We start from the raw sequence: 17,359 nt of genomic DNA, 5'->3' as shown, positions 1-17,359 counted from the left end.
TTATGATGGGTAAAGTCTACTATAAGAAAAAAAATTTTTGTGAATATGTTTATACCCTGAAAAAATTACAGGCCAGAAATAAAAATGGTTCTACTTTGGGCAAGCCTTTTTCTGACAATTTTAATAATTTCACCAAAGTTCTCTTCCCAGAAGTCTGACTGCTTGCCATAGTATTTTCAATTCTGTTTTTATTTATATTTTGGAACTAGGTTAGAGTCATATTTCCTGCTATTAATAAATATCACATTAAAAGAAACGTTTGTCTCAAAAATTATGTTAGTCATCTCTTTAAATGTATTAATTTGTTGTTGCTTTAGTCTTTTTTTATCCAGCTGTAATATGTAATATCTTCTATCTCCTGATACATTCGTGTTTTTATCCTCCACACCTAGCACTATGCAACCATCGTTAACACACACTAACTGCAATGTAAATATCTACTGAATGAATAACTTAAGAGAAATCCATGAAGACTATAAATTTTAAAGTCTGATAATATCAAGTGTTGAGAGGATGTGGAGCAACTGTAATTCCCATACAACCCTTCAGAAAACTGTCTGTCAGTATTTACTAAACCAGAACCTAAGCATTAACCAAGATTTAACTCCTGTCTACCTACCCAACAGATGTGCATATACATGTTCACCAAAAACATGTGAGAGATGTTCATAACAGCATTATTTGTAAATCCCAAATTAAAAACAACTCCAATAGCTTGTCAACTGGAGAATATTCATATAAATTCATTAATTTATTCACACAACAAATTTATTCATACAGTACTAGAATGTAATAAGAAACTACAATTACATGCAACATGAATGAATCACATAAATGTAATATTGTGACTCTCACAAACAAAATTCTCTAAGTTCCATTTATATAAAGTCCAAAGACAGGCAGACTTATCAGTGATATTTGATGTCAGAATACGGGTAGCTTTGGGGGGGTATAGTGATTGCAAGGGGTATGTGGGGAAATTTCTGGGGTGCTGTTCTTGGTCTGGGTGCTGGCTACTCAGGTGTGTTCACTAAAATTCACTGAATTGTACCTTTATGATTGAAAGTATTGCTGAATGTCACATTTCCTAAAAGTCTGAAGAAGAAGCCAAACTCTAGTCCGAACTGATATCTTTCTTACACTAGAGTATTTTTGCTTCAGTAGATCTTGTTTCAGATTGTTCAATGTGTTATACTTATCTACTGCATTTGGATTTTTAGCTTTTTGAGGAAAGAGAATTAGTACTTATTATTGGATAAGTGATAATAAAAAGGAAAATACATTGAGTCTTTAAGTAACAGGCCCTATGCTAATCACTTTACCCATTGTCCATTTAATACTAAATAAAAAGTGTCCTCTTTCGGTAGGCACTATTATTATATTCTATGAAACAAAATCTTCAAAATGTTCAGTAACTTTCCAAAAGTCACTCAGTTAAATAATAGCAGTTTTAACTCAAACGTAGGCATTCTAACACCACAACTCTTAATCACAAAATCTAGAATAGACTTACTATTAAAAGTTTCAGTAGGCTTAGGAATAATGATATTGCTTCAAACTCTTTTGGTAAATGAAAATTTACATTTCTCTTGGTGAAGTCAAGATTATATTCTCTTACGTGAAACTAATACAAAGCCAAGTTATACACCATCAAACGGGCCACTCAATCTGCAGTTTGTAATCATAGTAAATTCTTGACTCATTGCCCAAACTTTTTACTCTCTTCAAGCCCAAACTTAATTTACCTCAAAAAAATTTTTTTTCAACTTTATTATCTTGACCATACAGTACTTGACGAGATGTTCTCTTATACATCTTTTCCTCCCATTTGTAAAAAATAGGCCCATGAATCTCTCCTCTACCAGCTTCTTCTACTCCACTACAATTTGAGTGTTGTGAGTAATCCATAAATACGTGATGAGTAACTGAAGTCTCTAATTCATCACTCTAAACTTTTAGAAGAGTCCCCTCTTGGACTTCTCATCTCCAGTCTCTCATATTTTCAATGTGTTTATACTTTATGATGAGAAATGCCTATGAATCTTCCTAAAACACTGCTGTGTTCCCACTCCAAAAAATTCAATGTTTTTTAACAAACATAAAGAATTTTTCCATTTTTAAATTCTCTTAAGGATGATACTTATTGGTCCTTCCTGCTATGGCCCAATTCATATTTCATATTTCTAACTATATTCTTGCCCCTTGTCTCTCACAAACCAACCTACACTAGTCAAATAACTACTTTTTCTGGCCTCTGGTTTTGCTCAGGGTGATCTCCAACCTGGTTCCCCCTTTCCCACTCAAATCCTATCTACCCATCAAGGCTTATGCCTTCTTCATAAAGCCTTACATTTCTCCAACTGGATGCACATTTTCTGACTTTCCATGACATCCATTTCTGCCTTGTGATGTGTGTTTATATTTATTTTTCCCTGGACTGTGAGTCCTTTGAGTACAGTATGTCATTCTTATTCATCTTTAGCTTTCTTAGCCCAGTGCCTGTTATAGATGGGCTCTTAATAATCTTGAATGGATTGATGGGGATTAATTTTTGGCAGCTCAGTGGCCACCATTCCCTTCATAGTTACCTCCAAAGTCTCTGAGTTTCCCTGGGTCCCAACTGCAAAATGTCAAAAGTTCAGGGAGATTGAAAATAGCTCAGAGCTGTCTTAGAGGATCACCTTAGAGCTCAGTTACAACAGATAGAGGAGAATTTGTTATGTGATCTACCAAAAGCTTTGTAATATATCATTTAACTTTCACAAATATATAAATGTCATATGATGTATATTATATGATACCAGGGTTTTAGTACAAAGGTCATATCACAATAGGACATGATAGAGTACCTTCCTAGATATAGCCTACTAGATTTAGGTACATTGGTGAGTTTAAGTTTACCCAAACATGTGGGTAGGGGAGTTCAACCAGGAAGCAGATGATGGTGTCTATGAAAACAAATTACATAATTCCAATCTTTAATGTGTAACATATAAGGTTTTAGAGATATTACTGAACCTTTAAGTCTCAAGTATATCTCAGAGGCAAGGTGATTCAATGGAGTACCAAAACCATTTTTTAATAGTCTCTGTTCACATTTGTTTTCATCTAAAGTAAGAAAATAAGCTTTACTATATGGGGTTATATGTCAGCCTGATATGTCATGCATATAATACATTAGGTATCCTGGCAGGGAGATCATCACTTGCCACTCACTTTCAGTGTACCCACCACACTTCACACACACCCACTTAGGAAGATGAACAGATTATAGTACATGTATGATCTCATAACACTCTAATCAGATGAGTGCCATGACACACTGTTCCTGCTGGTTTTTCAGTTTTAAGTCACAGAGTTTTGCCAATTGTGTTCAGATTACCAAATGGGATCATGAAGATGAATTACTAATTTTTCTATTATGAAAAGAGGCTTGTTCCAAATTTGCTGATTTTTTCTATGATAAGGATTAAAATGTTATACCTGTCACTTAAACAAATAGACTTATAATCTCTCCTTTAAGATAAAGGAGACATTTAAGATTGGATGAGAAAGCAACTGCTTTTGGAAAATCCTTCTAAGGAGAGAACATTTTGAAATGTTTGGAAGTGTTTCTAGAGTTATGGGACTTTGTTACCATAAGTATGCCAATTCTCCAGTGTATTTTTTAAAACTTTGGAGCAAGATTTTCTAATATGTTTAAATTGCTTCCAAATCTTTCAAAGTTTCACTGTTTTAACAGTATTTGTTAAAATATAAAGATATAACCCCTTCCAGTACTTTTCAAGAAGCAAATGACAGAATGGAAAATGGAAATTTGTCAATTTTCAATAAAATTTTTTAAAATAACTGGTATGATCCAATGATTTAAAATCAATGACTAGTTTATAACAGGAACATCCAGTGATAAACTTTGCTATGTGGAGGTATGCATTTAGCAAAATAATTTTTTCAGCTATGGAAGGTACTGAAATCACATATTGGAATAAACCAGACTTTTGAATTGCTCTAACAGTACTGAAACAAGATTTTAAAACTAATGAAACATTCTACCACTTTTTAAACATGAGATGAGTACAATAATAGTTCACTGAGAGAAAAACTTTATTATCCATAAAATTAAAAATATATTTAATATTATTCATCTTATCCTTTTAAATTTATATGTTCTATAAATCACATTTATATATTAGTTTATGTTTGCAATGTATAGATATATAATAATATATAAGGGTATGTGATCAAAATATTTTACTGAGAAATGTACGTATGATTAAAAATTAGAAATTAATTGTCTAGAAAATGTCAAATAGATTCTTTAAAGTGTTAATGTTTGACTCTGTTGTAATTATATAGGAACTAAAGTCTGATTCTCAGTCTACCGAAAGTTGACACAAAATTATAACAAAAAATTAGGGATCTAATAAATGCACTAATATTAACAATGCCTATATATCTCATACAGCACATAGATATTGTAGAATACTGAGACTGTTCTTCTAAAACATCTAAAAATCTATTTCCAGAAATTCTTAAACATTCTGAAGCATTATGCCTGGGAAAATAGAATTACAATGAAACATAACCATCCATTTTCTTCATATAAAGAAAAATATAGCAGTATCACCATTTCACGTTGACAAGTGTTAGAGTTATTTTAAACTCTACATTCTAACTTCACTCAACCAAACACACTTACAAGTATCTTTTTTTACATTCTCATCATTAGATTATCTTCTTAAATTTTTCCTAAGTCACACATTTCAAACCTGTAAGGTCCATTTGTATCTCCAAAATTATTTTCAAAGCACCATATCTAGGGCAAACTATAAATCAGTCTACATTCTCCCTTTCGGTGATTCATGAAATCTATGCACACACACAGACAAAAGAAAAAGATGCTGCGATTAGGCAAAAACTAACCTATTCTTCTAGCACAGAGACTTGGACGCCACTCATCTCTAGCCAGGTTATAATGGAATACCTCCTGCTAGTTAAGGCTTTCTAGAAGGATCTACTGGAATAATTACTATGCTGTCAAATACAATCCTTATTACCAATTCTTGGATAATTATAATCTATTGAGCCCCCAATATTATGAGTCTTCAATATTATAAATCACAAAGTTGTTACTGAAATAAGATAGGAATCCCATTCTGCTTCTGCTCATCTGTTTATCTGGTACATTCACCACTAAACTGCAAACTCCTTGTACACAGGGATTGTGCCTGATTTACCTCTAGTGACTAACACAATGCCGAACATGTAGGGGATGCTCATAATTTGGGGGAGAGTTGATGACTGTACCATAGACTGATATGGCAATATAATAAATGGAAACATTATTTCAACAGATTTCTATGACAAATTGGAAATAAAATAGATTTCCAGTCTGTTGCTATACTTGGGTGTGGCTTTTCCAAATTTAAGAAAATAACCGATTACTATAAATTGTTTTACTGAACACTCCACTTTACAAAGAAGTGACAGTTTCTTGAAACCATTTCCCCACACATTACCTTGTTCCCCTGGCTGATTCTGGTCTTAGAAGCAGTGGAGCCAGTAACAAGTTCCTTCCCGAGTACATTCCACCTTGAGTGGGAGCTACAGTTTAAGAGGCTGCCCAAACCCCTCAGCTCAGTCCCTCAGTGTTCTTTTGTTACACAAAACTGTTAAATTGACAAACTGCAGATTTACTAGGTGTGTACGGCTACCCCATGCTCATTTCTGAAAGTGCCTCTATTTGTCACATTCCATTGTATCATATTAGAAATTTAGTGCTCTCTCTCTCTATATATACACATATATATTTTTTTTAACACAATGCTACAGGAGGGTATTATTTTAAAAAGAGACACCTGGGGAAAAGGACTAGCATCAAGAGGGTTCAAGTATCAAGGTTTCCTTTTTTAAAAATAATTTTCTCATTTTTAGAGGAAAAAACAATCTTGAACGGGAAAAATACTCTCTTTACCTCTGTGTGATCATTATTAACCCCAAAACACAATGGAATACACATTATTTTCTTACCAAACATGAATTCATTTTATGTAGGGAATAAAAATTATTCATTTTATGTAGGAATATTCTAGGAAAATAAGTCACTTAAATGAGGTTTAGGGGGAAATAAAGATAAGTTAATATAAATTTATTTAAAGAGCATTTGCTAGAATAGTTTATGTTACATGTAGTGTCCCTTACAATATAAAGGAAAAATAAAACTTTTACTCATCTTTTAAAGACTACCCTGGGCATGAGCACATCTATTGTTAACTTACTAAATAAATTTGCTTACATCACAAATTTTTATTCATTATTTATAATATATGAAAAGAATAATAAAATTTCTAGTATTTAAAAATTGATAGCCAACAATAAATCTTATTTTTAAATACCAATGTTAGTTTCTAATAGGATTATCTGAAAAATAGCAGTAGCTTATACATATACTCAGTAAAATTATGAAAACATATACTATTCAACAATTAAATGTTTAATAAGAAAAATTAACAATTTGTTATTTAAGAAAAATACATCAAAAGAAAAGAGGCATTCATTACAATACAGGATCTGTTTAGTGACTTAAAACATTTTAGGTATTGATCCAAGGAATAAAAATATAACATACATGTGAATTATGCAAAGCACAAAGCCACAACACATCATTAATAAGCAAGGGTTAAAATACAATCATTTCACATTGACTAATCACAAAAATGCAGTCATTAAATTAACAGACATACGTTAAGATTTATTTATTCCTTTCTTTAATCATGCTTATAAATTATTACAACACAAGGTTTCCAACATGGAGAAAATTTAAATGTATATTTACAACTTTTTTCCTAGTTACATTTTAATGATTTAGCACTTGGTAATTTAATTTTGCTTTAAAATGCAAAGTGTTTAAGATTTCATGTCATTCATATACGTGTGTATATATTTATATATATACACACGTATATATATACATACACATACATTTCTTAATTTTCTAACCTAGTAAATAGGATCTGAAATTAAAGTTATACATGAAAGAATATCAACCTGATACGTTAATTAGAGGTATTCTGAAATTTGGCTAATATGTAACAACACTGAAAGAGGTAAAGGGTTATATCTGGTTTTAACAACAAAACTTCAGATCCCTTAAACCCTTTTAATATAAAAGGCTAATTTAAGGAATAAAATTCTTCATATAATAAGAAATCCAGGTACTCTAATGATATATATTTACTTTATACCTATAAAAAGTTAATAAATAAAGTTTATAAAAATTCTGATATATACATCTACTGTGATTTTTAAATTTTTACCTTCAATTTATCAAAAAAATTATAGTTCTTTCCTAGTGCAAAGACTGAATTAGTCAATGAACTCCTTTGTGGAACAGACATGTATTAAACAATTGAAGACTTTTATATTTCTGTCTTACTATTTTCTAATTTGTGGTTATTGTTTTCTTGGTCATTTGTTTTTTGTGAGGTTGAAAAAAGTTACCTCTACACAGGGTCTTTAATGAACATTCAGGTTTTTCACTTATGACATCAATTTACATACAAAAAAATAACATGACACAAATACATTGGAATGTAATATTAGATATATTCCAATACAAGAAACATTGTGTGATGTTGTACACCTTAAACTTATACAATATGACCATATATATCTCAATAAAGCTGGGGAAAAATTATGTGAATACTACAGTGAATATGTAGAGAAGATTGATAAACATTAAGATATTTTAAAATGTTAAACAAATGATCAAAAACATCTAAAACTGACCCCAAATGAATATTTGCAATTCTAATATGCTATAACTTTAAGTACATTTTACATTAAATTTTAAAAGTTTTATAATGTTATTAAATAGAACAGGAGTCAACAAGCTTTCCCCAGAAAGGACCAAATAGTAAATATTTCAGGCTTTGAGGGCCAGTCTCTATTGCAACTAATCAACTCTGCTTTGTAGTGCAAAAGCAGCCATAGATAATACATAAAAAATTGTGCATGACTGTGCTCCAATAAAACTTATTTACAAAAATAGGCAATGGGCCAGATTTCATAGTTTGTTGACCCCTGAAATAGAAAATCTGATTCAAAAGCACTTAATTTTAGGAACTTCAATATCTAGTACAAAGCAGGAGACATAGGTAAATGTCTAATGCTTCGTGAATCAATGAATTCATGAACGAGTGGGGAAAATAAAACCTTTGTGTCTGCTTTCCTAACTGAGGCAAAATTCCAAGAAGGCAATCTATGGATTAAGTCTTATTAAGAACTAGGCTTGCAAATTAAACCAATAAAATGAAAGAAAATGTAACAGAGATATAGTAAGGAGAAAGTGAATCTCCAATCTAAAATGATTAACAAAAAATATCTTTATAGTGAGTTCCTACAGTATTTCACATCTCTCCAACTAAACTGTAAACTCCATAGGGGTAAAAAATATGTCTTTATTATTACTGTAGCACAGTACCTAGGATATAGCAGATGGTCAGTGAACATTTTATTAAGTAAATATGTGAATGCTTTCCATAGCAAAATACGTTTTTTGTTAGTCCTTGAAAAGTAATGGCTCTCTACTTCTAATGCAGCAATTTAACTTTAAGATCCTCCTATAAAGTTAAAATGTTCTGTTGTTTTGTATCAGTCACACTGATTCTAAAGATGAATTGCAGCCTGAACTGGAATTTGACCTGTTCTTCAAATAGCATGAATTGAAACAGGCTGACATTTCATCATAAAGCTTTGACTTGGGTGAAGTAAAACAAATGTACACATCAGGGTTGGATATAAAACCAGAGTTATAATTATTTTCCAAATAAAGAACTGTTTAACTTTATAAATTTAATTATAAATAGATTATAGACTCCAATCAGTTTTTCACCTGAGAGAAATATACTTAGTTGTTCATGATTTAAAATATCAAAAGTGACCAAAATGCTAATTTCAATATATTTATATATTAATTATTCTTCAAAGCCTGGTATTTGAAAAATACTAGAGGAAATTAATCATTCATAAATACTCATGAATTTTGTCTATGGCTCCAAAAAACATAAAAAATTAAAACAGCTCAAAACACAGTAACTCCACACAGTGGAAGAAACGAATATTCTTATAAACTACTATATAAATCATACTTTTCCATGATGTATGTGACAAACTGTAAACAATTAATTTACTTTGTGTAAGTAAATTTCTCTATATTTTTCAATACAATATTTTCACATTTCCAAACAAAATACTAAGCTTAAACAATGATAAAAACAAGAATGTTACTTGCTTTTAGATCAGTTATTGGACATTGACAGACAAAAGCCACAAACAGTTATATACTCAAACAAGACACAGCCTTAACTCGCCATTGTTATAAGCACAATGTTAACATTATGTACAAATGTAAATAGTAAAACATTTCCAATGAATTTGTGGGCAAGCCAAAGGTGTACTGGAGAAAGATACTTCCATTAGAATAGTGCTACGGTTCAAAATTCACTTATAAAAAAATAAATACATATAAAACTATTATATATATATATGTACATATTACAGTACTTGAAATTGAATGATTCTTCTTTCAAACTATCGAGCCAAGAGGGCCAATGGTCTGCTTTAAAAAAAATCAGAAGATAAAATGTGTGCATTACAATTTATGAAGAGAGGAAATTAAAGTAAAAGGAACGTAGAAAAACAAAACAAAACAGAAGGATAAAAATAAGAATACTATCGTACCGATTTCCATGGTCCCCGATGCCATGAAACATCATCAGGGCAAGCATGCACATGACATTGTACCACACTAGGTGGCTTGTTTAAGATTTCACAGTTTTGCTCTCGTGACATTTGGCCATTGGGAAATTGACATATTACGAATCGTGATTTTATTCCTCCTCCACATGTTTGTGTACACTAAAAATAAGAAGAAAAATCAAAACTATGTGACTTCAAAATGAATATTGTATGGCTTTATTCAATGTTGAGTACATAATCAGTATTGCTAGAGTTTAAAGTTATCCTTTCTTATAATCTTATAATTATAAGAAATATATAAGAATATATTTATATTCTTATATAAGAAATATAAGAATCCTTATAATTCTCAACATTTCTTCCTGGGTAAAAAATAAATCAAAGTTTTAGTTCTATAATTTTTTTTAAAAAGACAAAATTTTGAGAATTGGTACTGTAATGGGTATTAACTACATAATGTATGGTATCCTATCAAAAGATGGCTGTGTAGCCATGAAAGCTAATAAGGGAGACCTAAATTTATAAACATAGAAAGATGTTCAGTTGAAAACAGCAGATGGCAAAGTGGCATGTATAGTATGAACCTATTTCTGGAACCCACACAGAACAAAAGTCTGGCAGGAAATGTATCAAATGTTAAAAGTTCTTATCTTTTCACAATGTTTCATTTTATTGGAATTTTCACTATGAGATTTAACTCAGAAATGAAAAAGTTACTTTCATTTTGGAAAATAGTAAAAGTACATTTTAAAGAGGTACTTGCTATTTATTAGCACCTGGTCAGAGTGTATCTTTAAACAATGATTTCCAATCTCCTTATGGAGAGAAAATATGTACTAAAATCATTCAGCAATAATATTTGACTAATTAAATTAGGTGGTTGGTTTTATTCATCCAAAGCCAATGTAAGTCTTTCTTCTTTCTCATGCATAATATAGGTGGAATTAGTATTCATTATAACCATCTTTAAAACTATCTTCATAATCCTAGTGCCTAAAAGAATGCCAGGACATGAAGAAAGCGCTCAATAATTGACAGCTCTCCATTTAAAAGATTCACCAAATGAATGGTTCAGCCTTCATTTGATACGGATATAAGGATATAAAATGCCTATATATCACTCTAATTGTCTATCTTTATATCAGTCTAATTTTCTAAGAAATTAAAACAATAATATACTAGCTTTGGAGAGGTTTTAGTAGGTCACAGACCTATTGGCTAGCACAAAGGATTCTGTTAAAAATCTGGAGTATATATTTCCTATCATGAATGAGTGGTTTATACCATGACACAATGTCTATTAAAAGAACATATTTTTACTGACTCAATTTAAAAAAAATCTTTTCTCTGTAGTACAGTGAAGTAAGATTATCCAATGGTAACAATATGAAGTGCTTAACTTTCAGTCTTGGGAGATGTCATAATCTCCACAAGTTTAGGAGATAGTATGACTTACTTCTCCCCAGCTTCCGTAGCTCCACCGTGGACAAGGCCCCGAATCACAGTGCTTTGACTCTGGGGGTTTGGAGGCTGCATTGCAGTAACTGGCACTTCGTCCATTTTCATCCTGGCAAACCACAACTCTACGCTGAATACCTCCAGCACAACTGCTAGAGCACTGAAAAGGATGGAACACAGGAACACAAAAACTGCAGATTCCATGGCACAAAATTACATCAAAAAAAACCCCACAAAAAACAAACCGTACTTTGACTCAAATTCAAGCTCTCCACGTTAAAACCCCCCTCATTGGAATCATAATTTGAATCGAGAATATCTGTCAAAAAACACTTGGGTTTGTTTTTCTTTAATACATAATGTGTTTTATTTAACCCAACATAACCAACACTTGGGTTTTAACTAGGGGTTTCATTAGAATTTGTTGATGGAAAGGTGAACTTTTAAAGCTTGCAAAAGGAAATTCACCCTTGTCCTAAGTGTTAAGTAAAAAGGAATTAAAGTTTTCAGGTCTCACTAGGAAGGAAAAAAAACAAAAGATAATGTTAAGTTACTAAACTTTCACATTGTTTTTCTTTATTTGGTATCTTTACTCTCATATAAAATATGAACCACAGTTGTACCTTTTCTAGTAATCATGATTTTATTCCAGCTTACTGCACTGCTATCAGAGTAATTTCTGGGTTTTCTGGGTTTTTTCTTCATAAACACTGGTAGTCTTAACACTTAAAAGATTTTCTTTTATTTTTACTATAATAAACTCTGAGATTGTTTTCAAGTGCATTCCTCTGTAATCATAATATCACATTACTGTATAATTCAATAAGAACTCTGGGGATTTGTAATCTGCATCAAAAATTGCTTAATCCTTTTAAGATTTAAACTACTGATCTTCAGAAAAATTTAGCATTAAAAGCATCTGATGTCATTACATACATATCTGTTAAAAGGCCATATAACATAACAAAATTACAGAATTAGTATAACTCAATAAAGAGGGCTTACTGATCCCCATGGTCCTGTTCTCCACTGGTTTCCTCTGATTGATGGATGGACCCCCTGATTTTGATTATCTTCTGGTTTGTGAGTTAATGGAAAATTCCTGCCTGGAAAATGGCTTGGCTGCTCAGAGGAACTCGGAAAGTGGCTGTATGTGGGAGGGCAGGCTGCCAGGTTACATTCTTGTTCTATCACAGGGCGGACTTCAGGGTCACAGTAATTCTCATTAATTGGCTGATGATAGCTGATGCATAAAACTTGTCGAGTTGTTTTTCCATGGCCACAGGAAGCTGAACACTGATCACAAATTCAGCCGATAAACTACATTATCTTAAATAGCAAGTATTATAGTTAAATTTTTCATTTCAATTTTTTCACATAAAAATACTTACAGGTGACCAATTCCCTGCTTGCCACTCTCCACAAGGGCTAAAACAGACAGCTATTTCAGCTGGTCGGGGTAAGTGGGCACAATATGATTCATCTGCTATTCCATCGTGAGCATCACGACAGCTTACATAGCGGGCTTGATTCCCTCTTCCACAAGACACAGAGCACTAAAAAAATTGAATAATACTAAGGAGTTACACAGGGCATTTCCACATCCCTTACACTTGGCCGTTGCTCAAATTTCTAAACCTCAAGTTTATTGCAAAAAGTTAAATTATAAATACTATCACCTAGCATCATTTCTGAGTCAAAGACAGGGCAGTGAATATCCCAATGAGTTTAGAAAATAAATTTCACAAATCAGATATTTGTGATATTGAAACAAAATACTCAGCTTCTTGGAATACTGATTAGTTGATTGCCAAAATTAAAAAAAAAACAGAAAATATTTTATATAAGAGAATCTTAAGATATCATTTAAGATAACTTTTAAAGACCTAGGTAATAGAGTAGATAGGCTCTCATAATTAAAATATTCAGAGAATATATGAAAATTAAAAATAGATCTTTCATATATCTTTCATATATTTAGTATATATTTTCATATATACTAAAGCAAGTATATACTCCGAATAGTTTAAAGCCTTCTGTTTAGAAAAACAACATGAATATGTGGTAGTTTAAATAAAGGCTGATAAAAAGCCTATCACATCTACTTCTCATAACAACCTGGGACATAAATATTATCATCCCCTGAACTGGTTTGCAAGGCAGAAATAGAGACACAGATGTACAGAACAAACGTATGGACACCAAGGGGGGAAAGTGGGGGGGGGGGGGTGGTGGGCTGAATTGGGAGATTGGGATTGACATGTATATGCTAATATGTATAAAATAGATAACTAATAAGAACCTGCTGTATAAAAAATAAAATAAAATAAAAGTTAAAAAAATAATCAATAAATATTATCATCCCCATTTGGTAGATCAGAAAATAGAGCTAGAAAACTTAAATTTCTTCCCAGAGACACAGAGCCCTTGAAAGGCAGAACAGGATTTAGTCATTAAATTATCTAATTCTAAACCTTATATTCATCAAAATACCTGAGATTGAATGAATACATTAATTTGGCAAATCTGTAGCAACTATTTTGTGGATGTCTGAAAGGCTCCATAGTAGAAACACTGTACCTCTTAAACGAATTCACTTACTGGGGTCCAAGAACCATATCGCCATTGTGCTATCTTTCCCATGGGAAGGGCTGGTAATGAAGTGGCCCCAATTTTAGGGATAATTGGGCAAGGTGTAACAATACAGTCCTGTTCAAAAGAAAAATGGGTCTCACAAACCATCAATGAATTAATTAACATTCTGCTTTATACTAAATCCTATACTTCATTTCATCCTCCACATATATAAGTAAAGAACATTTGCATACTAAACTACAAAGAAGCGATGTAAAGGTTTATATTTTTCAAAAGTACAAAATACTATCAAGGGCTAGAAGTGGATAGTATGACTCTGAAGGCTAAAGTTTAGATCATTCTGCCTGATGGCTGAAAAGAAAAGAGTAATAGTCCTTCAAAAATACCGCTAAGCTGAAACCTCCTGAATGAACACAGGATGCTCCCTTAAGCAGTATGACACGCTTTAGAGGTTCAGCCCTCTGCGGTTCAAAGGATGGAAATATAAGTTAAATGAGTGATCCAATGGCAGATAAAGAGTTAAAAAAATGCATCAATAAAGGTGGCAAAACCAAGAACAATATACTTTCTGATGCCCACATACCTTTTGTAAAAAATATTTATTTATTATTTATTTGGCTGCGCCAGGTCTAGTTGCAGCATGTGGGATCTAGTTCCCTAACCAGGGATCGAACCCAGGCCCCCTGCACTGGGAGCACGGAGCCTTTGCCACTGGACCACCAGGGAAGTCCCCCACATACATTTTTAAGGCATAGAAGTTTAAGTGGAAAAAATACGTATGGAAATAATTTTAACATATCAATAATCCTCCTGTATCAAGTATTTTTCTTTATAATCCATGAAGAGGTGTCCTTTACCTGCCTGTCACTTGGGCGACTAGCTCCATGGCACAGTCTATCATCTAGCACTGCGCTAAGTAGCTCATTGACACATTTCACAGCACGCATCTGGTAGCCCTGTCCACACGTGGCTGTGCACTGAAAGAATATAAGCAGATAACCAAACACCATTGTTCAAAAATTACATAAACTTAATTTTCTTAGTGCATAGACAGTTAAGAATATACTTTCAGTAGATATTTTTATTAGTCCTTTATACCAGATTCTAGACTTAAAATGAGCAAATTGAATCAACACACATCTTTATTCAAATGTATGGAGATACTAATAAAATAGTGAACTTAAAATGGACAATTATTATATCTTTAAAAAGTTATCATGTAAAAATATCAATAGAAGCCTGATATTTTGGAGGCAGAGTCAATACAGTTTAGAGAAACTAAATACTTTTCAAAATCGACCTGGTGTATGCATGTCATTTAATACGCTAAGTAAATTTCAAAGAGATAAAGAAGGAAGAGCTTAGGACAGAGTTAAAGGGCAGATGAAAGGTTTCCCAGCAACTGTGGCAACCTGCATAGGATAATAAGCTGCCCACCCTCATCCAGCAGACTCCTAGCCACCTGCTTGGCAAAACTTTGCAACAATGCCTACTCTAAATATAGTAAAGATAATAATTTAGACACCGAACATGAAAATGTCTATAGTTTAAATAAAGCTGATGAAAGCATAAATAATTTTTTATTGAAGTATAGTTGATTTATAACATTATGTTAGTTTCTGGTGTATAGCAAAGTGATTCAGTTATTTATATATATATTCTTTTTCATATTATTTTCCATTATGGTTTATTACAGGATATTGAATATGGTTCCTCGTGAAAGCATAAAATTTGTAGCATTTTGCTTAACAAAACTGAATTAAAAAGCAAAGCTAGAATATTTACCACAGCAACATTAGCAGTACTGACAAAATTGTGCAGGTAGGGATTTACATTTCAGGAATCTTTTTCCAAAAAAACACCCAAATTTAGATGCAGCCACTAAAGAGTGAATACACCACAACTTCTGTGTTATTCTGTAATGATGGATTAGAGTAGAAAAACCCTTATCATATACTCACAGAACCCCATGGTCCTACTTGCCAGGAAGCACATGCATGAAGCTCACATGGTCTCAGAGACTCAGGTTTGTTGCTTGGATCACAGAAGCCATCACTCAAGTGATCTTCATTCAGTTGACACCACACCTGCCGCTGCCTTGTTCCTTTTCCACATGTAACAAGACACTGTAAGAATACAACTGACCATTATTTTCAGTATTAGCACATATACCTACAAAATATATGAATGATCAATTTGCATATTCAAATACAGTTGAAAGACCATTCCTAAGGACATTTTCCCTTCACTCAGAAAAATCAGAGATATTCACGGGGTAAAATCAGCCATCCCAAACTTCTGCTGCCCAAATCCCAGTGCAACATCCATTTGTTCCAGAAACAAAGGTACAAAATTAACCTTAGAACAAGTGTATATCTCAGCCTACTGTGGACACTATGTAAGTGGTTATAGATTAAACACCAGTATGTCATTGTTGGCCAGATATTGTAAACAGTTAAAGAATGAACCATTTTAAAATGTTTTACTACCTTGATAAAGTTATTTATCACATGATAAAATAAATTGAAATATTTTTTTGAATTATACAGCCTTCGATTGCAAAGCTCTCCTACACAATGTTATAACAGTTCTAAGCCTCATGGGTTTAATGTTACCTCACTCCACTCACTAGTGGCCCAACTGGGACAGGAAAATTCATTGCAATTCTCAGTTGTCACTCGGGGAAGTTCCTGGCATTCTCTGTCAGCAAGACGGTGGCCAAAGTTATTTATACAGTAAGATTCTCGAGACCTCTCCCCTCCTCCACAACTCCTGGAACACTGATTAAAAAAAGAAAAGTGGTGACAAATGGACACAAAATACAAATTTTAACAAAACTCTAGAGTGACAGGTATTTAATTAGAGGTAAAAAAAAAAAAAAGGAGCAACTTTTCTTAAGCAATCTTTTTCTTTGTACCTGGGACCATTCTGAATAATGCCACCTTGTTAAGACACAGTCACCATGGCAGGGTTCTCGGGTCGGAGGTTTAAGCTGGTCACCACAGTAGTGGTCATCTACTGGAACAGTATGTCCTTTATGAATGGAATACTTCATACAGTGGATGTCCAATGACTTATATCCTCGACCACAAAGGGATGAACATTCACTTTTGCCAATGATGTGCCACCTTCAAAAAATGATGTTATTACACTTAGGAGGTGTGCCAATGAACACAATTTAAAAAGTGGATTCAGAGAAACTCACGTGTATCATTCATCTTTAAAATTTTGTTGCAATTAATGGACAAGCCACCTAAAAATATTTGAAGTATCATTGATTTAGGGATGGAAACTTCTTAGACATCACAGAGCCCAAACTTTCATTTTATAGATGAGAAAATGAAGACCAGAGGTTCTGTACATTCAAATGGTATGAAAGCATGACTTGTCAGAAATCTTACTTTTTTCCAAATAAAATCTCACTTGCACTCCAAATACATAAACATGGAGTCTCTGGTTAAAGATGGAGGTAGGGGGCTTCCCTGGTGGCGCAGTGGTTGCGCGTCCGCCTGCCGATGCAGGGGAACCGGGTTCGCGCCCCGGTATG

The 17,359-nt window shown here is 32.8% G+C and overlaps 1 protein-coding gene across 8 annotated transcripts in view; it reads right to left on the bottom strand.

Moving 5' to 3' along the window:
• The window catches only part of ADAMTS20 (ADAM metallopeptidase with thrombospondin type 1 motif 20), a 198,200-nt gene that overhangs the window by 62,266 nt on the left and 118,575 nt on the right, over window positions 1-17,359 (bottom strand). For all 8 annotated transcript variants that reach the window (XM_007106837.4, XM_028491432.2, XM_055085676.1 and 5 more), the window contains 9 exons: window positions 16,730-16,940; window positions 16,428-16,592; window positions 15,774-15,938; window positions 14,670-14,789; window positions 13,819-13,926; window positions 12,609-12,773; window positions 12,223-12,513; window positions 11,216-11,377; window positions 9,742-9,918 (listed from right to left, as the gene is read on the bottom strand). In XM_007106837.4, coding sequence (XP_007106899.2) covers window positions 9,742-9,918; window positions 11,216-11,377; window positions 12,223-12,513; window positions 12,609-12,773; window positions 13,819-13,926; window positions 14,670-14,789; window positions 15,774-15,938; window positions 16,428-16,592; window positions 16,730-16,940 — 1,564 coding nt within the window. The remainder of the gene's footprint in view (window positions 1-9,741; window positions 9,919-11,215; window positions 11,378-12,222; window positions 12,514-12,608; window positions 12,774-13,818; window positions 13,927-14,669; window positions 14,790-15,773; window positions 15,939-16,427; window positions 16,593-16,729; window positions 16,941-17,359) is intronic.

Source organism: Physeter macrocephalus, chromosome 6, assembly GCF_002837175.3.
Source record: "Physeter macrocephalus isolate SW-GA chromosome 6, ASM283717v5, whole genome shotgun sequence".
In the NCBI taxonomy this organism is placed as follows: Eukaryota; Metazoa; Chordata; class Mammalia; order Artiodactyla; family Physeteridae; genus Physeter; species Physeter macrocephalus.
This window is presented reverse-complemented; position numbering and strand designations above follow the sequence as displayed.